The sequence below is a fragment of the Lepidochelys kempii genome, chromosome 1 (assembly GCF_965140265.1).
Source record: "Lepidochelys kempii isolate rLepKem1 chromosome 1, rLepKem1.hap2, whole genome shotgun sequence".
Lineage (NCBI taxonomy): Eukaryota > Metazoa > Chordata > Testudines > Cheloniidae > Lepidochelys > Lepidochelys kempii.
Genome location: NC_133256.1, coordinates 220,928,575 through 220,952,921, shown reverse-complemented (window position 1 = coordinate 220,952,921; position 24,347 = coordinate 220,928,575). Strand labels below are relative to the sequence as shown.

Below are 24,347 nucleotides of genomic sequence, written 5' to 3'. Positions count from 1 at the left end.
AGTGTGATGCCAGAGTGACATAGCAGTTCTAGTAAATAAATCCCTCGTGCAGACTTATATTGGCCAAACTGCACTTTTACTGGTATAGCTTATTTTCCTATACTTTGCCAATGTAGCTGCATCCACACTAGAAGCCCTTTGCTGGTGTAGTAGACCAATATTCCTATATTGGTAAAGTGCTTCTAATGTAGACATAGCCTAGGTATGGTGACTTTCTTGGGAAAAATCATAGATAATCTGAATGATGAAATAAAATACACAAGAAGATTGCTGCTTCAGGGAGTAGAAATGGATTGAGGAACCTGAAGCAAAGTTCTGGTTAACTAGTTAATGAGTTTCTTCTCTAGAAATAGATGGGCCAGTCACCTAATGCTCTATTGGGAGATTGCAACAGTGGGACTTCGTTCATATTTTGTTTTAAATAGTCTATTGATTTTCCAGTAAAAATCAGATGAAGGCATCCACATGCCGAAATGCAGATGTGGGCAGAATAAATGTAACTTTGCCTGTGTGTCCTCCTGTATCATTTCCTCAGGAGACCATAAATGCACTTTTTATGACTCCCTCTAAGATTCTTAACATTAAGGAATTATGCAATATAGCTTTTGAACTGACAAGCTTTTCAGCTGAATTTAGCAACCTGTAACTTTCAGATCTTGATTTCTGTCTATTTTTATGTGAACACAATCTCCTTTCCATAAGGAATTTTACACAAAAATGCCAGCTGTTGTCACCACCAGCATGAGCCCTAGTATAGACATGACTTCAAGCATTTTTAACCATCGTGAATAATGACACATAAAAAATGTCAGGAGCCACCAGATTCTTATGTACACTAGCGTTCCCACAGATACCACCGTGGAGACTTTTAGGTAAAATTCTGTAATTTAGACACAGCCTTAGATAGAGGAGTAAACCAAGACTCTCTTTCTCAGCAGAGCAATTTAGTAAACTCTACAACCATGAGATACCGTAACAATGTTGTAACCTTCCTCAACATTTTCCAGAGGAAATTGTTCCAGAAGTTGAAAAACTGCTGTTTATCTTTCACAGCAATAAGACTGTAAGAATTGTGTCTCTGGCTTTTTGTTGATTTACCACAGTGAAGAAAGGTAACATTGTATGACTGTTTGGCAGGAATTGTTAGTCCTTGATAACAGCCTCTGTGTAAATTATACCCAGACTATAAAACTTGTACAGTTGTGGGATTTGGCACCAACTAAGCTTGTCACATTCAATTTAGCCCAGGAATTGTGCTCTAGCTGTGCAGACTGATAGAGGGGGGAAAAAAAACACTCTAGGCTATGTATATCAAAGGAGTTTTCAGCAAAAGACTAGCATACATCAATGCACCTTTATATCACATAGAAGGGATATATCTTAGCAGGTTCAGATAAAACTGGACAAAAGTCGAAATCAGGGAATTACAACCTGCTCAATTCATTTAAAGATGTTTTCAAGTCCAAAGGCCATATGACTCATCTGCAGGTGAATCCAGTAGCAAGAACTAGAGAAAATAATTTTTGCATGAGACAGACCAGGAGAACTCTCCAGCCAATTGTGGCAGAAATATGTTATTCATCTATCAAGGACGCCCACTTTGGGGGCAGGACACTACACTAATGAGTGCAAGGAAGGCACATAAAAGATAGCAGCACAGGATGTCAAGTCGCTGTTCTTCACCTGGAGAAGGTTGCTCTCATAACCATTGACCAGAGAAAGGCTATCACAGAGCAGAGCAGAGCAGATTCAGGCTGATAATCATCCACAAGCTGGCTTCCAGCTACTCCTGAATAGGAAGAGGCTCCATCTCTCAAAAGCTATCTGAGGGCTACTGTGTTGTCCAAACTACATACTTCAGAAGGCAAGGGAAGAATCTTTTGAAGATACCCTGGTCATTCTACATATTCATTGCTGGTAAGTCTGAACATGGTGAGCATTGCAAACAGTCATTGATTAAGTTTAGATAACTTCATAATACCACACAGTCACAGCAGAGCTTCTAAGGAAAGCAGTTGCCAAATCAGCAACATATATTGCTAGTACCGAACAGTGATTTGGGAACAATTCCTCAGATAATAACTTGAGTCCTAGGAAGAAATAGATCTCCTTGAGATAATATATCAGGGCACTAAAGCACTGACCATTGAATAACTTCTATTCATCAGTTCTTTAGCCAACATCTTGGGGACAGGATAGCTCAGTGGTTTGAGTATTAGCCTGCTAAACCCAGGGTTATGAGCTCAATCCTTGAGGGGGCCATTTAGGAATCTAGGCCAAAAATTGGGGATTGGTCCTGCTTTGAGCATGGGGTGGACTAGATGACCTCCTGAGGTCCCTTCCAACCTTGATATTCTATGATTTGATTTGTGGTGGTTTTTGCGTGCTTGGGGTTTGTAGCTTTGCATTTGTTGGGATTAAGCAAGGGAAGAAGAGCTGCTATCTAAGATGCTTGTTTGCCTGCAGGAATGCAATTGTGTTGTTGGGGGGAGGGATAGCTCAGTGGTTTGAGCATTGGCCTGCTAAACCCAGGGTTGTGAGCTCAATCCTTGAAGGTGCCATTTAGGGATCTGGGGCAAAAATTGGGGATTGGTCCTGCTTTGAGCAGGGGGTTGGACTAGATAACCTCCTGAGGTCCCTTCCAACCCTGATATTCTATGATCTTAACATCTTTGATCAACATTTGGCTGAGATTCTGAAAGTATCCTAAAGGAATTAGGCACCCAACACCCACTGAATTTCAGTGGGAGCTGGGCAGCTCCCTTTGATGCTTTCTCTCTCTGTCCCACCCAACACATAAGCCACTATGAAAGGCTGGTTGGGTGCAGTCAGCATAGCAACATGGAAATCCCCCTACATGGCAGATTAGTCCTCAGTGACTGGTTAAGCCAGTGGTACTGTCACTTTGCCTTGCCAGAGCAGCACAAATTGGCCATAGTTGAGGCCAGGGTCTGGTCTGCTGTACCCTAATCCATGATAGAATGTTACCTCCAACACCATGACAATTGAAAGTTTCATTATTGTCCTTCACAAGAACATTTGACCAAAGGCCTTTTGAAATTAACAAGAGATGAGTCTATTATCCACTATTTTATGGACACCCTCAAAGAATTCTAATGGATTCTGTCTGTCCAATTTCCCTTTGCAGACACGTATGCTCATTTAGGTATTTCATAACTATCTTTATTGTCTCCACCAAAATTGCCTAGTACTGAAGGCAGGCTCTCTTCTCTTTAATTCCCAGGATCACTTTTAATGCCTGTCTTAAATATAGATACAATATTTGCTACCCTCCAACCTTATGGTATAGTGCTGATTTTAATGAGAGAACATTTATGTAAGGAACTCAAATTCTTCAGTCCCTTCAGAACTGTTGGAAATATATCACGTGGTCCTATGCTTGTTATTTAATTTGTCAATTTGCTTCAATCCTACTTCTTTTGACATCTCAATCTCTGAGAAGGCCTTGTCTTCATTATCTGAAAAGGGAGGGTACCTGCCACCATCATTACTGGTGAGGACTGATCACATACTTGATTTTAAAGGCCCTCATAATTCTCGTTTGAGCAGACTAAATCTCTTAGAAAGTCCACCAAACTTTTTATTTCATTTGATAGCAATTCACTGGACAGTGCTATTTGCTAAGAGGACCTTATCTAAATGGGTACCCAAGTATATCTTCTGTTATGCCCTCCTTAGCATGAAGCTGCAAGGCTGTCTCAACGTGCACTCAGTTAGAGGCAAACCTGCCAGAACTAGCTAAATCATACTTGTCTTCTCTGAGTTCATCAGCAAAGGAGCAATATGGTCATCCCTCCACGTGCTCCTGCAGCCTTATTGCTTGCTTGTGTTGAGAAGCCCACCTTGGACTCTCTGCATTCCAGAACTTAGTTCTAAAGTGGGGGAGAAGCCCAATTCTACCTGCAGAGAAGGTATTTGTTTGTTTTGGGGATGTGGAAGTCCCTTATTTTATGTGGGGCAAAGATTTTTTCAAGTCAAAGTTGATTTTTCCCCCCTGTTCACAGTTAATATTCAGACTAAAAAGTCTCCCTGGTACTGGTCAGGTATCTTATTCTTCCCTACACCATTTCTAATATTACAACCACTACCAAGTTCCCATATCACTTTTAGCACTGCAGTCTTTTCTTCTTTAGGCTTATCCTCAAGCTTCTTAATCTTCAAGAATGAGAATCCTATGAAGAACATATCTTTAAAGAAGGGGATACTGTTGGGACGGTGCCAAAGTGGTGTGGCCATACTGAATGAATGGTGTGAGCATAACTTGACATGACTTAAACATGGCTGAATGGCAGCCTGGGAGCAGGTTCCCATTAAGCAGAAGCAGATTTGACAAAGGACTGGCAAATTCTGCATGTATGATCAATATTGAACCTATTGGTAGGCAAATATGGGCCCATGCAAAAGTAAATATCACATATATAAAGTTCCAGTATGAAGCACAGGTCATCCTGGTTATAATGACCTTACAGCAAGGACATCACGCAAAAAGCCAGAGTGAACGACTGATGAGTGAGTAAACATGGGGTGATTTTTCGTTCGGTACCACCCAACCCCCAGCCCCTTCTAAAATAGTAATTAGGTGAAAATTAGTAACCACACGCCCACTGGACATGCTTTTAAGACATGTGACTCCTTTGAGGGAAAAAGAGTATAAGAATCAAGCAAAATAAATTACTGTTGGTTGGGATTCCTTCACTGACACTTGAAGAAGCAATGCTGCCAGACAGAGTAGCCAAAACTGTGCTCCGTGGGCTCAAATAGGACTGTGAACCAGACAGGTCTCAAGGCAACCAAGGCCTTGACTCGAGGGAATCCAAGACAGACCAGAGGGCTGAGAAGTACAGACCAGGAGGGAAGAAGCCATCTATAAAATTGGTAACTACCTTCTCTGTTTGCCAAGCAGGAACTGCATGAGGCTAGCGCAGGACCGGTTCATGTATGTTTGTGAAAGAGAGACTCATTAAGAGAAATGTATAGCTCTTAATGTCTAATGTAGGAGTTATGTGCTTAATATAACCCCTTACCACTTGTGTAATTCCTTCTCAATAAACTGCTGGGTATTGCATATAATTACTGTAAACCTTTTTCACTGGTATGACAGTAATCTGCTCCACCAGGTGCCAGTAAAAATCCATTTCAGGGGTAGTAGCACCCCCTGTTGTCAACAGATATCACAGTAATTCTGCTTTTTTGACATTATTTCACAGGCTTTTCACCCATCTCCCCTCTAAACTGGGTTTCTTCTTTGTGGAGTATCTATAGTTTTGCTTAGATAATTTCCCAATGACAAAGAGTTACAGCTGATCTTCTAAGGAAAAGTATTTGTTTAATTAGTAACAGATTATGGCTCACTTTAAGCTTTGTGAACATTAAGGAATTATGCAATATAATTTATGAACTGAAAATCTCTTCAACTGAATTTAGCACCCTGTAATTTTCAGATCTTGATTTCTGTCCATTTTTATCTGAACATAATCTCCTTTCCATAAGGAATTTTACACAAAAATGCCAGCTGTTGTCACCACCAGCATGAGCCCTAGTATAGGCATGACTTCAGTGGCTTCCAGCATTTTTAACCAGCATGCAATATGATACATTATAAATGTCAGAAGCCACCAGATTCGCATATACACTAGTAATACCACTTCACTTCCTGACTTACAGCTTTCCCGAGTATTCCAAACCCATATATTTTTCCTTCTCCTGCAGCCACATCAAGCGGAGGAGGCCTTGGAGCCTCAGGAAAAAGGGGGTCTGAGGATGGCAAGTCTCTGGGTATTTTTGATGAAGGGGTAGAAAGGAGAGTGAGATACCTGGGGTGGGGGGGGGGGGAAGAGCACATGCTGACTAAAGAGCTAATGGATCATCATGCCAGGGGCTTGGGTGATTAAGAATGTCCTCCTCCAGCTAGTGGTTCCCCTGAAGTTATAGTATAGGCATGGGCAGGATCGGGGTTTGCATTGGATAGTCACACAGCACTCAGTTGTATTTCTATAACAAAATGACTAATTTATCTTTTACACAGCAAGAAAACTCCAAGGAGTTTTCAAGAGCTTGTCACAGGGTCCACTCACCACATGGGGTGACTCTTCCTGGCTGCTCTGGGGCTTAGCTCCACTCACCTCTGACCCGTCCCATCTGTCGCTCATTCATGCACCTCGCTGCTTCTCTCTCCCCCTCTGCAACTCAGGGTGCTCTCTCTTCATGTCTTGGCTCTCTGGGCATGTCACTATAGTCCTCCTCTTCTGGGGTATCAAAGTCCCACTAGATGGCTGTACTAGGCAGTCTTCTGCTCAATTGCTTGGTCTGTGCCACTTCCCCCGTGGTTGGTAGCACTGGGCCTGGGCACCACTCCAGGTTCTAACCCAGGGACCCTACAATCAGCAGTCAAGGTCTGCACTGCCCCAAACCTTGCAACTGTTTCCTTGGGCTGCTCCTACATCGCCTCTATCAGGCTCTTCCTCCACCCTCCTCTGGATACACCCTTTCCTCCAGGCCAGAACCCCAGTGCTACCTGCACAAATTTAGAGCCCTCTCCTCCCCCTCTGGGTGCAATGTCCCTCTACGGCTTAACAGGACCTTTTCCCAGTGAAAGAGCCTTTACATAATAAATATCCTTAACGTACATTTATTAGCATTTAATAGTATACACATGCCAAGCATCTAATGCTCACCACTCCTAATAATGCAGACAGATGTTTTCTGATGGCTAGTCAGGATCAGATTTCACCTGGGGCTCTTGCTGCTCCATGGTATGGTCATGCAGGGTGTAAGAGTTCCAGCAGCTTTGGTCTTAAGGAGTGTCCCAGAGTTAGGCTCCAACCGGCTTCTCTTCTAACTCTCATTACATAGGTAAAATGAGAGAGTCTCTTATCTATACCCGAACCAATTAGTTTACTTAAAGTATGACTATGCAATAAATGTAACCAATCAGAACTCCTAATGGGCTCAAACAATTTCTCTAGTGACAGCAAAACCTCACAATTTCTACTTACCAGAAAAAGCAACTTTTCACAAAAACCTCACACAAGCACCCAGTAAGAAACATGCAGAAACTAAAGGTTAGCTTCTCCATAACCCCTTCTATTCCCATGAAACTGTGATTTTCCTCTATCTACCCAGTTATCAATGCTACAGCTGGGATTCTAAGCCTAGGCCAAATTTACTATGGTTTCTGTTTCCAAGTAATGGTGGCTGAGCATACAAACTGGCTGCGGGTTATGCTCAATCCATATACAACATGGCTGCAGGTCATGTCAAGTCCAGGTCTCTCATAACACCAGGACTTCTATTCTCCCCTGTGTTTCCTCCTTTTCCTCTCTACAGCTGGCCACAGTCTTCCACACTTCAGACCCTCTTCTGTTGCCTGCTTCCTGGCTCTATGATAGCCCCACCTGTCCTTCTCAGCTTGGCTCTATTCCCAACCAGGGGTTGCTTATCCAGTCTAATTCCCCTCAGTTGCGGCCTATCAGGTTCAGTGGTCCACTTCTCAACCTCATTAACTCTTTCCAGGCTGATATGGGGTGAACACCCTCTCTTGCTGTCTGGAGTGGCTCACAACCGTAAGTACCTACCTCAGGACAGACTAAAAAACAGGGCAGTTACCCCAAACTGGTTGTATGTCCTGTAAGTAGATTTCACCAGGCCAGCAACAAACATGAACTCCTGGATCACATTAACACTCTTACTGTGAAGAAAAGGAGTACTTGTGGCACCTTAGAGACTAACCAATTTATTAGAGCATAAGCTTTTGTGAGCTACAGCTCACTTCATCAGATGCATATCGTGGAAACTGCAGCAGACTTTATATATACACAGTATATATACTGTGTATGAACCAATACCTCCTCCCACCCCACTGTCCTGCTGGTACAGCAGGACAGTGGGGTGGGAGGAGGTATTGGTTCATATTCTCTGTGTATATATAAAGTCTGCTGCAGTTTCCACGATATGCATCTGATGAAGTGAACTGTAGCTCACGAAAGCTTATGCTCTAATAAATTGGTTAGTCTCTAAGGTGCCACAAGTACTCCTTTTCTTTTTGTGAATACAGACTAACACGGCTGTTACTCTGAAACTCTTACTGTGGAGTCACAGACAGTCCTCTTTGACTCTCCAGTCTATCTTGCCACCCAGACAAACTGGATTTAGTGAGAAATGGTCACTGACACCAAGAAAATCCCACCACATTCAGGTTGCTTCCAGGCCCAAGAGACCTGTCACTTACCCCAGGTCAACTGGTACCTTAGATCTAACCCCAAAGACAATGTGTTTAGCCAATCCTGTAATGATCCTATAATCTGCTGTTCTGCAATAAGTCTCTCTGGTACATCCAAAAGATTAGAGCCCAAATGGTAGCTTAGAGTCTGATAGAGTCCTTCCATTACTCTTTCAGGGCATCCCAAGTAATAACTTGGTGATCTCCACCCAGTGGTTCAAACTTTCCCTGTTTAAAGTTCAGCAGATAAGAGATGGCAAGATCATGCCCGAGGTTTTTCTTTTATAGCTGAAACAGGCTACCAAGTGTTTCTGAGCACAGCATGTGTCCAAAGATTTCTCATTGTTGAGCCCACAACGACACACCTGTTCAAGTTCACGTTCTAATTCCTGTACAGAAATAGGTAATCTAGCCACACTGATTTATATAATCAATTGCTGGTCATTCATTATAACAGGAATAGATCAGCTGAAGACAAAATAGGTAATATTCATTTAATTCATGCGGTATGTACACACCTTTGATCTTAAGATTAATTACAGTTACAGGATATAGACACACATACACACAGTGTCTTCCTTGATTTCTTATCAACACATGTGAATGGGCTTAGCCTGTTAATCCCTTTTAGTATCTCTTTGATGCCCACACACAAGTGTATTGTCCTGATTACAACTGCAATGCCTCTCAACATGCCTTTAGGTTCATACACAGGTTACTCGTCAGCTGATCCTAACCTGAGCTGGTTTGACGGTGTCCCAGTCACCTACCCCCAAAGCGGGTCTAAACAAGCATTTTCGGTGAGCAACTGGTGGAGGCAGGTAAATTTCTATCTCTAGGAATGAGACATGTTGATTGTAGCCTGTGCTTGTATCTGAGCGTCCTTCACACTAATCCAGTAGAGGCAAAGAAGGATAAATAACTCCTCTTCTGACTGTCTTTAGTATAAGAAAAACTATTATTTGTCTTTCCTGTAGACAAGACAAAGCTGAACATGGATCCTTCAGCTGCCTATGATTTGCTGGTGGATGGTGTCCAGGACTGGGATCTTACTGGTGACTCTGTTCCTTGTGAGCTGCTGCTCATTGGCGAGACTGCCTTCCCAGTGATGGTGAACCCCCGGGGGCAGGTCCTGATCGCCGCCTCACAGTATGGGAAGGGCCGGATGGTGGTCATCTCCCATGAGAGTTACCTGGGGTCTCCCAAGATGTCTCGGTTCCTACGCAATGCTGTGGGTTGGCTCAGTCCCTCCCCAGGAGTGGTGGTTGGTGTCCAGAAGACCTTGAGCTCCCTGGTGGGCATTCTCAGTAGTTCTGGCACCCAAGTGCAGCCCAGTACAGAGCTCATTGCCTCTTTTGGGGTTTACTGTATGGATGCCTATGATGCAGCACAGGGGAGGGAGCTGATCCAGTTTGTGAAGAGAGGAGGGGGTCTGCTCATTGGGGGTCAGGCTTGGCACTGGGCCTCTGAACACAGTGCAGAGAGAGTGCTGTTCAATTTCCCTGGGAACCACGTAACCAGCGTGGGCGGCGTTTATTTCACGGATATATATGGTGAGAGGGGGATCTTCAGCGTCTCAGACAAAGTGCCTGCAATTCCCTTGATTGCTCCGTGAGTATCTGAAATAATTTCCTACGTATTAAAACCTGTAATTAAAGCTGTAAGAAACTTACTCCTGGGGGAATTCTAGGTCACTGCACATGCACAGATTTTATGTCCCCTGCAGACTTCTTTGCTTCCCTGCAGAAAAATGACTTTCTGGTGGGGAAGCAAAGGGAAGCCACAAGAGTGGTCATGAGAGCCTCCCCAGCAGGTGCCCAGGGCAGCCAGCAGAGAGGGAATTCACTGTGGGGCTGGGGGTTCCTACCCTGCTCCAGACTCAGCTGCTAGTCCCTGGGCTGGAAGGACGGGACTTCCTCTTCACTTGCACGGCATCTGGGATTGTGTCAGATCCACCCCCAGATTTCTCCCCTGGCTGTAGGAAGCTCTGAAAACTCTCCCTGCCACTCCTATGCTTCCTGCACCCATCGCTTCTCAGCTGCAGGGGGAGGGATCCCTGTACAGGGAGCTGCTCCCCCATCCACCCAACCCCTGTGCATCCAGAGCCCCTCATACCCAGACCTTTCTGCCAAGCCTCACCCCACCTGCACCCAGAATCCCCCCTTACGAGCCCCACTCTCCATGCATCTGGACTACCCCCATGAGCCACCTGCACCTGGATCCCAACCCTACCAAGCCCCAACCAGCTGCACCTGGATCTCCACCCCACTCAGCCCCACTTCCTCCAGCATCTAGACACCCCCCACCGCTGAGATGGCCACACCAAGACCCCCCTGCCAATCTCTATCCCCCACACATCCAGACCCCCACGCTGAGCTCCAACCACCTTCACCTGGACCCCCCCACAGAATCCCATTACCGTTGCATCCCCAACCCTCTTAGGGGGTATGTGGGTCCTTATCACTCGGGGAGGAAAAAGGAATTAACAGGAAAGAAATAAAGCCAGAATCCTGCTAAAGAAGTCTGAGGAAACATTTGACTTCTGGGGGCTCTGATGCTCTGAATGAGTTCAGGTGACTCATGAAGTTCTAAGAATGAGACAAGGGAAATAAGTAAATCCTTTAACTTTTTTTGTGTGTATTTCAATAAGCAGGGATCCTGTTACTTATTTGAGATCTGAAATATTGATTTAATATAGAACCACGAACAATAATTAACCTTTAAGTAGTTGTGCTCCACAAATGTCTGTTTACATATAAAGCATGGATGATCTCATGACAAAACTGTTACACACTTTTCTGAAATACAATGAGCCCTTTACTGCTGTGCAAAGGAAATTCTCTAAGTTCTGATTATATAAATTAGCTCAGAACCAATGAATACAAAATATCCATCATACCTTATCCTCTGCTCTGCCATCCGGTATTTCATCTCTCTTTATGCATCCCCTTACCCTGTTCTGTTTTGTATCTCTCATTCTCATCTCCTTACCCTCTGCTGCACTAGTTCTGCCAAGCCACTTCACATAGGATAAAGGGATAGGAAAAAGTGACATGAAATTGCCACAGAACAGTGTAGGGTAAGAGGATAAGAGGCTCACTTTGCTTTAGAACAGCAGTTCTCAAACTGTGGGTCAGGAGACAAAGTGGGTTGCAATCCTGTTTTAATGGGGTCACCAGGGCTGGTGTTAGACTTGATGGGACCTGGGGCTCAAGCAAAAGCCTGAGCCCCACCATGCGGAGCCAGAGCTCCTGGATTCAGCCTGGGGCAGCGGGGCTCAGACTTTGGATGTCAGTTTTGCCCCCACCCACCTGGCACTGCAGGGCTTGGGCTATGGTCCCACCTCTTGGGGTCATGTAATACTTTTTGTTGTCAGAAGGGGGCCATGGTGCAATGAAGTTTGAGAACCCCTGCTTTAGAATGATTATTCAGAACAATTGCAACTAAAGGCAATTGTCTCTCAGATGAAGGCAGTTAATTTCGTAGAAGTTTCCATCAGTAGATCTCAAAATGAAGAGATCTTTGTAGAAGTGATTTCAGAATATTTGGATATGCTGTAGGGCAGAGCAGAGATACTATACAATCTTCCTCTTCCATCTCATGACACTATGACAGTGCTGGCATGTGACCTGACAGGAACATCTCTTGGTTTTGCAGGCATGGGCTAGATTTCAGCAGAGACTTAAACCTTCTCCTAACAGGTGTGTCAGAGCTAGACATAGTGACAGATGGTGTCCCCTCTCACCTGCTGGTCCATGGCACACTGGCCTTCCCCCTTGGCTTGGATGGCACCTATCGATGCTTTCTTGCAGCAGCTCACTATGGCCGGGGCCGTGTGGTGGTGGCTACACATGAGGTCCATCTTAGCACCCCGAAGCTCACAGACTTCATCCTCAATGCCATTCACTGGCTGGGTGCTGAGAAGAAAGGGAGAATTGGCATCAATCCCAATCTGGAGAACCTTCATGACCTGCTGACTCAAAGGCTGGTGGTATGTGAGATTTCAGAGCTTACCGACAATCTCAGCATCTACTGCTGCCAGTCCTACAGTGACAATGAGGCCAAGAAGATTCATGAGTTTGTGGCAGAAGGAGGGGGCCTGCTGATTGGAGGTCAGGCTTGGTGGTGGGCTTCTCAGAATGAGGGCCGAAATGTTCTGGCTGAATATCCTGGCAACAAAATCCTCAATGGGTTCGGGATCAGCATCCTGGGGGAAACCAAGGAGGCAGGCAAGTACCCAGTGTTACGACCCGAAGAGCAGCAAGGACATTACCACTTCCGCAGGGCACTCGCTCAGTTCCAGCAGCACCTAGACAAGAAGGAGGATCCCCAGCCCCCAGTGGCAGGCTGGCTTCAGAAACTGAGCCAGGACTGCGCCAAAGTCCTTCAGATCCCAGTCAAAAATGGCCACATCTATGCCTCACTGTACCACATCCTGTACATGATGGTGCAGAGCAATGGGATCCCACCAGTGAGCAAGGAACACGCAGTCAAGGGGAACTCCAAGGAGGTCATGCTGCTTCATGTGGCTGCAGCATTATGCCAATCCATGTCCGACTGTGCGAGGCTAGCACTCTGTGAACTCCCCACAGTCCCTAGCACCACTGTGGAAATCAACTGCACAAATACAGGTGAGAGAATCTGTCCTTCCTCACGAATCTCCCCTCCCCCTGTTTCAACATGGAATGGCCTGTAGAACACAGAGTATAACAGTGTATAACCCTCCATAGCCGTGATCACATAGATCACACCTGTCACATTGTGTGCAGAACAGAGCTGCTAAAGATGGAAACCTCTTGGGTTACATTTAGCTTCTGCTTCAGGACCCAACTTAGGCTTTCCCCTAAAGTCAATTCTCCCTTTTTATCTAGTCCAGTTTTAAATTATTTGAGTGATGGGACTTCTGTAATTTCTCTGATCCATGATCTAATACACCTCACCATCAGGAAACATTTCTAAACATTTAGCCTTAATTTACTTTCATCAGCCTCATGCCATTACTGCTAATTATACCCCTTTGGAGCACCCTAAACAATTGCTCTCCTCAGAGTTTACAGCTTTCGAATTAGAACTTTTCAGGAATTTTTTGTCAACAAATTTTTTCAACAAAAGCCAAGAAAAACAATTGGCTGGTCTTTCTCCTCCATCTTCTGACCAGTTTGATGAAAATCTGCAAAAGTTTCTCCTATTTTACCCTGATTTTTGATCAGCTCTATTTCAAAGAAAGCCCCTTCTACTTCCATATTTAGGCATCACTTGGCTAAACTCGATAGGTAAAATCCTGGCCCAACTCAACTCAATGAGTTTTGCCACCAGGACAGGATTTCCCTTTACCCATTTCCTTCCTAATCTTCATCAGCAAATTCCCACCAGCCCCTTAATCAAGTGTTCAGTTTGCAATGAAAGGTTATGGGGCTCAAGCAATTAGGTGCTGGGGCTCAAGCAATTTTTTTACATTCATAACCGATGCAGCAAGCCCAGAGGTGCCGGGCCTATGAACTGACAAGCCCAGAGGTGCTGGGGCTAAGCCTTGGCAAACGCTTGCACAAATTAAGCACTGCCTTAATCATTCATGTTGCTTTTCTCTATATTCCTCCATTTTATTGATATCTTCATGGAACAGAGGTGCCCAATACTGAATCCAGTATTTCTGGTGAGGTCACCAGAAAAGCAGAGAAAGAGACCCTTATCTCATATTTTACAAATGTAATTAAACCTCTGCCCATGTAGCCCCAAAATTCATATTTGCCATTTTGCTGTCGCATACCAGTGTAAGTTCATGTCTAATTATTGTCTATTATCACTGTTTTTGAAATCATCTGCTTTTTGATAAATGCATGTTTTAATCAAGCTATATTATCTTGAATTTGTCCAGGATGAACTACTTTTTGCCCACAGTCCTATATTTCTCTCCAAGGTGGTATCCGAAGGTCACTTTATTGAGCCTATTGGCCTGCCAATGTTCATTCCATGCCTGCATGTCATTGTGGGTGAAATGCTTTTTCATTTACTTGATTTAAAAGGTCCTTAGGATGCTACTTGGAGCAGACTAAAATCCTTAGAAAGTCCAAGTAACTTTTTATTTCATTTGATACCAATTCACTGGACAGTGCTATTTGCTAAGAAGACTTTGTCTAAATGGGTATCAACGTACATCTTCTGGTATCCCCGCCCTAGCATGACACTAGAAGGTTGTGTCAATGTAAATTTAGTCACAGGGAAAGCTGCCACAACTAGCAATTTTGTAGTTCTCTTCTCTGAATTCATCAGCAAAGGAGCAATATGGTCCTCTCTCCACGTGCTCCTATAGCCTTATTGCTTGTTTGTGTTGAGAAGCCCACCTTGGACTCTCTGCATTCCAGAACTTAGTTCCAAAATAGGGGAGAGGCCCAGTTCTCCTGCCTCCAGAGAAGTTCTTTATTTCTTTTGAGGATGTGGATGTCCCTTATTTTATGTAAGCCAAAGATTTTTCCTAATCAAAGTTGGGTTTCTTCCCCCTTCCTCCTCCCCCATTGAATGTTACTATTCAGACTAAAAAGTCTCCCTGGTACTGGTCTGTTCTCTTAGTCTACCCTGTAACATTTTTAACAACCACCACCAACTTCCCATATCACTGTTAAAACTGCTGTCTCTTCTTTTGGCCTATCCCTCACGCATCTTAATCTCCAGGAGTGACAATCACTGGAAATCTGGAAATCACAGTAATTCTGCTTCTTTGAAAACATTATTTAACAGGCTTTTCATCCATCCCCCTCTAAGGTGGGTTTCTTCTTTGTGGAGTAGCTATATTTGTTACATCTCTTTGTTTTTACATTTCTGAGACAACAGTTTAAGGTTTCATATTTTGACTGGTATCCCTCGCTGAGCTTCACCTCCTGTTCAATTCAGAGAAAAGCATGGAGTGTTATGGCAGTGGCATATGCATATAATATAATCTAATGTGCAGGTAGTGTGCAATGACCAGAAAGGTCTTTGCTCCTGCCATACCTTCCTACACTGGAGACCTTAGATTTTTGCCCAAGGGAGTTCATTTGGTTTGTGGTAAGGAGCAAGGACCCAGGACTGAGCATCCTGAATGATGTTGTTTAAAGAAACCAGACTGAAGGATTGTAATTTGCCCTTTTGCTTGCAGCTCTGACATCAGCAGCAGAATATCGTACAAATCATGTTGTTACAATGCCTGCATAATGGTAATGTTATAAACAAGAAGTTAATTTCCTAGGAGAATGCAGCAGGAAGTATTGGACCTCCCCTGCTCATCTCACATGAATACTCTTTGCCCCCCGATGACATTCAGTGAGAGGAGATCCGTCCTCATGCAAACTGGCCATGCCATTCTCCTGATCCTTTCAGATTGGAAAACAGACGGAGGTGTTTAAGAATAGCTCTGTATTTAGACCTGTCCTCTGTGTTTTATGCCAGGTGATGCAGCATGGAGGAGCACAGGACTTTATCTTCCGCGTGGGAACACAGTGACCTTTATATTTCCTAGCACTGTTACTGGAGTTGGCCTTCAGGTGAACTAATCATCCTTTCTGATGCCCGTTACTTTACTTAAACTGTAGTTCTACTCAGAAATGTGATTACATAAAAAATGACACCGTATTGTACATTTCTTCATTTCTTTTGAGGATGTGGATGGCCCTTATTTTATGTAAGCCAAAGCTTTTTTCCTAATCAAAGCTGCTCCTGGAGGATATTCAGTTCTGTGGAAAGGTAATGTCTTCTTGCTTTGCAGGAGCATTTACCATGCAGAGCAAACACAGGCAGCAGAGAGGGAGCTAGATTCTATGTCTTCTTGTGCGTTAAGAGAATTGTTTACTAAGTTCTAATGAATTGCCCCATAAATGTTAAGCTCTTTGGTTTAGGACCCAAATCATCTTATGTATTTATTTACGCCCAGATCCCCAAAAGCAATTTAGGCCCCTAACTCGCAGTGAAATCAGCAGAAGTTGGGGGCTTAAATACCTTTCAGGATGTGGATAATAGTTCCTTGCACAGTGTACCCCCAAGCTTGGAGCTCTCAATTAGCTATAATATTAATACATGGTTAATATCAATAATGAGGTAGGACAGCTAAGTGATTACAATGCTTGACTAGAATCCTGGTGCTTGTGGGGCCGACTGTCACTGGATCTCACACTGAAAATCTTCCTTCAGTTCACCCAGCTGTAAAATGATCCCTGCTCAATAGGGTTAGGGAAGTCAAAGAAGGTCAGAGGTGATGCGCACTGTCACATCACTGCCTTGTGTACCTTGGTTATGGAAACTGATCCATCTTAAATTGCATCAACCTGATGAGCCATCTGTGGCTGGAGGCAGACTTTTAATAACAATAATCCATGCAGACCCACTGAGCAAAGATTACAGGCCAGGACTAAGAGTCCTGGGACCTTAGGCAAATAACTTGTGAGTTTCCATTGATTTCACTGGAATCGTGAGTGCTCAGCACCTCTGAAAAGCCAGGCTTCCATTTGTCTGTGCCTAAGTTTCCTCCTCTGTAAAATGGAGCTAATGCTCCCTCTGTCGCAGGGCTTTTGTAAAATTTAACTCATTGATGCGTGTGAAGTGTGATATGAGCTTCAGATGGAAGCTGCTACTGAAGCACAAAGTGTTAATAATTGTTGATCAAATGACACACTGGAGATGTAATAAAATGCCACTGCTTATACGTTTTTACCCCTATGCTTTGTGGGGCCACTTTAAATACAGACTCTAAAACAGAAAGACAGAACAGTGAGGTCTGTAAAGCCCACGTATCAGATCATTGCTCCATTAATTCCATTTGATTATAAATAAGGTTGCGAGTCTGTCACAGAAGTTACGTATTCTGTGACTTTCTGGACCTCCGTGACTTCTGCAGTGGCAGGTACGGCTGTCTTGGGGGCCACCTGAGCAACTCGGGCAGCCCCCAGGCCAGCCACACCAGCTGCTGCTAGGGCAGTCTCAGGCCACTGCACCCCTCCCCATAGGTGCTGGAACTAGGGGTGCTGCACCCCCTGGCTTGTAGTGGTTTCCATCACTTACAGGGTTTACAGTTTGGTTCAATGGCTCTCAGCACCCCCACTATACAAATTGTTTCAGCACCTCTGCCCCTCCCCACAGCAGCAGCAGGAATTTGGGTGTGTGAGGGGGCTCAGGGCAGAGGCATGGGGTTGGGTTGTGGGAGTGGGTGAGGGCTCTGGGCAGCACTTACCTCGGGGGAATCCCCGGAAGCAGCCAGTATGTCCGGCTCCTAGGCGGAGGTGCAGCCAGGCGGCTCTTGTTTTTCCTCTGCCCACAGATGCCACCCCCACAGATCCTGCTGGCCGGGAACCCATTAGCACTCGGGGTGGGGGCAGCGCGTGGAGCCTCCCTGGCCACGTGTCAGCCTAGGGGCCGCAGGGACATGCCGGCCTCTTTCGGGAGCCGCATGGAGCCTGGTAGACTGCCAGCCCTCCTCTAGCTTCCCCAACACCAGCGGGGGTCCCGGGCCACCTCCTGCCCCCCCCCAGTGGAAATCCCAGGCCGCCCCCCCCCAACAGCACCTGTGGCACCCCAGGGCCACCCCTCCCACCGAGCACCCAAATTTTAGTCAGGGTATACAGTACAAGTCATGGACAGGTCACAGGCTGTAAATTTTTGTTTACTGCCCGTGGCCTGTCCATTACTTTTACTAAAAATACCCGTGACTAAAACATAGCCTAAATTATAACTGTCTCCTTGGCCTAGATCCTGAAAGGTATGTAGGCACCTAACTCCCATTGCAATCCAGGGGAGCTAGGACCCAGCTCCACAATGGGTCTGAAGTGCCTAAACCCAAGATTTAGGCACCTTAGTCCCAGCTTTAGGCGCCACTGCAATCCACAAAACTCCTCCTTGGCTGCCACCTCATGCCGTATGAAACAAAACTCATTTGGTGCCTACATTTTCAGGGTTCAGTTTCCCTGGGCACCTGGGTTTCTGCCTTTGGGCACGCAAACTGCCACCTCCCTCCAAGTGTCCGGACACCTCTCTCCCGCATAAGTCCCAGCATGATCCACAAAGCAGGGGAAGATCGGCATTGCACCGACTCCCCCCCCCCCCCCGTATCTTGCCTACACAGCCCAGTGATTAGAGCACTCAACCAGAATGTGGGAGATCCAGGTTCAATTCCCCTCTCTGCCTGATGGGGCAAAAAGTATTTCAACAGGGACTAGCACTTCTCAGGGCAGTGCTCTAACCAGTGGGCTATGGGATATTCTGGTGTAGGGCTCCCGCAGTCTCTCCTGTTGAAGCTGTCCCACCTGGATAAGTGTTTAAACAATGGTTGGTAAAGTTCATTACTCAATTGTTCCCATAACCAAGCAACCTTTTCATTTCCAGGTGCAGATTGGGTGTCACTCAGATGACCTCAGCAGAGCAGAGGAGCTGAAACGCCCCCCTGTGGTAATACACAGATGTGATGTTAAAGATCAGAAGATATCAGTCTCCTCTCTCTGGGGGGGCCTCATTTACATCATAGTGCCAAAGGGAAGCCTGCTGGGGGGAGTGTCTATCACTGTAAAAGGGGCTGTGCAGGCTCCTTTCTTCAGGCTTGGTAAGTGTGCTGGTAAATGGTCTGCACATCTCTTCTTAGCCAGTTTTGCTGCTGATGATGATGATCGTGAAGAGACACAGAGAAGTGCCTCTCTAATTATCCATGATTTAGGCTTGATCAGTTTTATCATGTTGCTTGTTTAAAGTCTAGTGCCACTTCTGAGCAAGATCTTTTTTAGCTGCCTTCTTCCTGGTCATTTGTGTATTCACTAAACACTATTCTGTCCAACAGAGGAGAATAAGATATCTCTGCCAACTTGATACCAGATTTTGTTTCTCACCAGATATTAGAGCAAGAATAAGGGTTACTTTGATAGCACCTTAAAATGCGATCCAGGAAGAGGATAAAGGCAGAAGATGAAACCAACATTGGCAGGGAGAGGAGATTATAGCCTCATGCTTTTAGTCATCGGGACGCCCTTCTGATAACAAAAATTGCTACATGACCCCAGGAGGAGGGACTGAAGCCTGAGTCTGCCCAAACCATACCGCCCCAAGCCGGGGGGGGGGGAGGGGGGCAAAGCAGAAGTCCAAGGGCTTCAGCTCTGGGGTGGGGGCTGTAACCTGAGCCCTGCCGCCCAGGGCTGAAGCCCTTGGGTTTCGACCCCAGGTGATGGGGCTCAGGCGTCGGCCCCGGACCACAGCAAGTCTAACGCCAGCCCTGGCAACCCCATTAAAACAGTTTGAGAACAACTGAGCTAGATGAATCCAGCAAAATCTCAGGCTGCTTTAAGTTTTCTTATAGATGCACAAGGCCAAATTTAGAGTTGCTGTACGTTCAGAGGGGTCCACTGAAGTCAGTGGATTGGGATAGGACACACAGAGTCCGAATTTGGCTCACAAATTAATATCACTAATCATTCTTGAATCAAAAATAGTTTGAACATCTTGTTCCCATGTATTCAAAGTGTTTTCCTTGTGTTCAAATGTGCTTTAACCTCATGGCAAAATTCTCTTTAAAAAAGAAATTAGTAGTGTTTCTTATTTATATAGCCCTGGTGAGAACAAATGACATTTCATTGCAATTAGTGGACTGAATCGCTCCTCCGCCCCTCGTTTTCATATTAAACAGAAAAACACTTATTTTTTTTTCATTTCTGGCTGTTAACTATAACACTAATTAGAAAAGGGAAAATTCAATAGCAGCTCTTGAAGGTCCCAATCAGGATCAAGGCCACATGGTGCTTGGCATTGTACAAATGCAGAACAACAGATCGCTTTTGCCTCAAACAGTTTATAATCCAATTTGAAAAAAGGTGTAACAGGGTCGCAGTCCACAAACCAATGAATACAGTGGGTGGGTTTCCATTTACTACAATGGACTTTGGATCAGTCTTTGAGAGACTGCAACCAAAAACAGGAGGGGACGAAGAATAATAAATCAAATCAAATCATGAGGTTACTTAAGTAGCTTCTGCTCATCTTTAAGGCTTCCAAGGGCCCCAAGTATTTTAATTTATATTAAAATATAAAATGAAATCAGCTATACCCAACTGACCTGGAACCAAATCATCATGAGATTTGTGCACTTAATCTCTCTCTCCCATACTGATGCAGGAAAGACATCTAAGAGCCAGTGGCTGACCTGCATCCGTCACTATCCAGCTCCGTGGGCAGAACTAGCTACCCAGAACATCAGCTTAACGGTGCCTGCTGACAGCATCCGTCCCATAGAAGATCCCGAGCCTTTGCTAACCCTTTGGGAGCAGATTATGACAGCTGTAGCTAAGTTGGCTGCTACACCAGCCAAGTTCCCTCGGCCAGAAAGGATTGTAGCAGACGTTCAGATCTCAGCTGGTGAGTATGGTGTATTGTCATAAAAGGCAAAAGAGCAACACCCTGGGGTAAAGGATTGAATTGGAGGTTGAGAGCCAGGAACTCTTTAATTGCAATGCTGGTTCTTTACTGACTCTCATTATGACACCTTGGAAAGTCACTAACCTCTCTTGAGCTTTTCACCAAGACACAAGATGTGGAGAATACAGTGGGACCCTCTAACAGTGTAACTCTATTTATAGTGATGCTTCTCTCCCAAGCACACTCTTATTTGAGCTGCCTCAGTTTACTCTAGGAGTAAGGGGAAAGGAATTGGTCGTACCCAACTCACAGTACAGCAGCCCTCCTTACCAGTGCAAAATTATTCTACACACCTAGAACTGGTCAAAATACTGAGAGGGAAAAATATATGCTATTTATAGACGGATTTTAGCTCAGTTAGAAACTGGTCTGAATGAAGACGTATTCAATGGTCAGTACATTTATTCAATCCACTAGTGAGCTGCCTGGTCAATTCTGAAGCTTGAATACCCACACTGATCCTTGGCAAATGCTCCATACAAATGCCATTTGTTTGCTTTTGGTATATGTCAAAATCTAAATTCCAAATCAGCAAATATTGTGACTGGCTTAATTATGCATTAGTGAACTGAACTTCAGCAGATTTGTAGTTTAGCAAATGTAATTCAACCCCCTCCCCCTACAATATACTTTCTAGTCCTTTGTTCATTCCTAGATTTAAATGACTCCAACCATGGTGTTTCCTTTAGAGAAGACTATTCCATATTCTCTGTTAGTAGATCTCACCGCTTTAAATGTCTCTTGGTCAATTTAATCATACTACTTATACATCCTTGTCCAGCTGTACAGTTATGTCAACGGGGCTATGCTCCTGCTGATTGTTAAGTGCTTTACTGGACCGGGGCCAGAGCATGTAGCATTTTACAATGCTGAGTGCCATCTGAGGATGACTTAGTGGTCTGTCTGAAATTACTTGGTGGATGTCAGTCCCGTCCCCAATAGATTAACGTGCACACCAACAAACAACCATCATAATTAGAATTATTTGTGCCCCCTGTTGCGAATCAGATACCAAGGACAGACTGGATCATGAAGACTGAACTAACTTCTCACCACAAGGGATGGTCCCTCCAAGAAATTGAGATCACTTGAGAGGAGGTGGTGTGTAATTTAGAAGCTTGTTCTTTCCCTGCCCAGCCTCTCTCTCTTTTGTGGATTTACTGAGTGTTTTGTTATCCAAGCACAGTTGTCAATCCAGCACCTTTCTTCATGCTGAAATTGACGGTAACAAAGAAATTAAATATCAATACTAAATCATACTGCCCCTTCTCCTTTTCTCCACCTCCCCCCGTCCCCAAACCAAGGGGATCAGCATCTCTGACATTCAGACCATTTATTTCTAAAGAGCCGTGTAATGAACACTGTATTAAAACATTCTAAAATACAATAAAAACATTAGATCCAGGGTCACCACTACAAAAATGTTCACGAATATCAGCTCTATTGCTTTAATGCATCCTCCGTGGTGGAGTTTGTGCCTCTCTTGGCTCTGATTTCCATTAGCATTTGAGTTGCATTCTCACAAAAGGTCACAGAAAGTGAATTTCAGAGAGGCGTGCATGAATCTTTGCAGAAACTGAAATTTTAAGCATGGGAATATTTTCAGTGGAAGAGCCTGCACATACACCCCCAAACAGGTACAGCAATTACAGGATGACTTATCAATCACAACATGGATCAAATTTTGATTATCAAATACTCACACTGACCTGTTAAAGTATTCATCCATTAACACTGAAAAAAGAATTAATTTGAGGAACTCTCCAGAGGATAATTCCAGACCACAACAAAGGATTTAATTGGTCTGATTTATTGTTCTTTGTGAATTACTTGCCAACTTCTAAAAAACACAGAATAACTTTCTTGAGCTGAGATCTCACCTTGACTGTTGGCCCCATCTCCCCCCTCCAGGCTGGATGCATGCTGGCTACCCAGTCATGTGTCATTTGGATTCAGTAAAGGAGTTGGTGAACATGGAATACATGCAAGCGAATGGCCTTTGGGGACCCATCCATGAGCTGGGACACAACCAGCAGCAGGCAGGCTGGGAATTCCCCCCTCACACTACTGAGGCCACCTGCAACCTGTGGTCTGTCTATGTGCATGAGAAGGTGCTGGGGATCTCCAGGGACAGAGCCCACGAACACCTACAGCTGCAGCACCGCAAGAAGAGAATCAGCGATTACCTTGGCAAAGGAGCCCAGCTAAAGGACTGGAATGTCTGGACTGCACTGGAGACCTACCTGCAGGTAACACAGAGAGATTCATAAGAATGTGTCTGAATGCAAATGATTCTAAAAGGATGCTGGCTGGTTTGTATGTTCCACAAACATAGAAGCAGGTGGCGGGGGAGAGAACTCCGAAACTTCTCCCTCAAAATTCAGGCCCCTCCTGTTCGGGCTAAATAAGACTCTCCATTCACTAAATGGCTTATTTATTCTACAGGCCTCAGAACAACATAGTGACATGGAATTACAGACCTACTTCAGTGTGTCTAGTAGAGGGCAGTGGTGGCACATTCACATCAGCGAGCACATTTCATAATGCAGGATAAATTGTTACTGAGCAGTAACTATATAAAAAAAAGACACCTTCAAACTCTAAGACACACTTCCTGTGTGCAGGCAGAGTTAGAGTCCCTCACTTTAGTGACTAAGAGAGATTTTTAAGGGTATTTAAGGGCCTAAAAATGCAGATAGGCACCGAGTGGGATTTTCAAAAGGCACCTCTTAGCATCTTTAGGGGACTAACTAGTTTGAAAAATCTGGCCGTAAAAACTAAGTTCTTACTCCTGTTAGTGCTGCATAATCAGCAACATTTCAGAGAGAGGAAGGTGAATTATGCATCGTCGGATGTCTATATGTTCTAGTAGGTAACACAATGATGTTTCACAGCTGTTAATGATGGCCTAACTGTATCTGTATACTTTCTTATTAGTGATGATACATGAAAAGGAAAGATCCTAGCTCAGGTGTGGGGGGCTGGTAGAGAGACAAAACATCTTTTTATTTGTAAACTAAGCATATTGGATATTGAAACTATTGGGAGAAAATAAGCCTGGCGTCCCATACCAGTACTGTTTTTTTAAACAGTCTCTTTTCAGAGTAGAAATACACTGTAAAATCGCCCCTCCCCATCCTCACTCCTAACTCTGATCACTGAAATACAATTTCAGTACCTTACCCCAAAATGATATCATGATCAGATAACCATGTAATAGTCATGAGGTGTGATTAGCAATAACTGTAGGTTTGGTCACTAATCCTCATAACATGGGACCAGGTGCAGTGTCTTGTGTTACGTTAGCGAAGTATGATGCACTTTTAATACTGTTTTTTCATGCTCTTCAGCTTCAGGAAGCCTTTGGCTGGGAACCCTTCATCCAACTCTTCTCTGAATACCAGACAATGTCTAACATCCCCACAGACAATCCTTCCAAGATGAACCTGTGGGCAGAGAAGTTCTCTCGGCAGGTGAAGAAGAATCTGGCCCCTTTCTTTGTGGCTTGGGGCTGGCCCATCAAGGGAGAAGTCTCTAAGAAGTTGGCATCTCTGCCCAACTGGGATAAGAACCCAATGAAGAAAGTGTGATGCTTTATTCACATGGAATGGTGGCTGTAATTTTTAGAGATAATTCAGAGTTGCTTGTCTTTCCTATAAGGCTAGATTAAAATTGGTATGGTGCAGGCTTATCT

The 24,347-nt window shown here is 44.5% G+C and overlaps 1 protein-coding gene and 1 long non-coding RNA gene across 7 annotated transcripts in view; one reads left to right on the top strand and one right to left on the bottom strand.

Annotated features, from left to right (window-relative positions):
• Window positions 1-24,347, bottom strand: part of LOC140899531 (uncharacterized) — a 73,171-nt gene that overhangs the window by 34,633 nt on the left and 14,191 nt on the right. The gene's annotated exons all lie outside the window — the stretch shown is intronic.
• On the top strand, window positions 1,691-24,347 carry LOC140899505 (TRPM8 channel-associated factor 2-like). Its single transcript, XM_073315134.1, has 8 exons — window positions 1,691-1,917; window positions 9,217-9,850; window positions 11,897-12,870; window positions 15,662-15,756; window positions 18,584-18,797; window positions 20,354-20,593; window positions 22,565-22,902; window positions 24,004-24,347. Exons 2-8 carry the CDS (start codon window positions 9,234-9,236, stop codon window positions 24,241-24,243), a joined length of 2,718 nt encoding a protein of 905 aa, XP_073171235.1. The 5' UTR covers window positions 1,691-1,917; window positions 9,217-9,233; the 3' UTR covers window positions 24,244-24,347.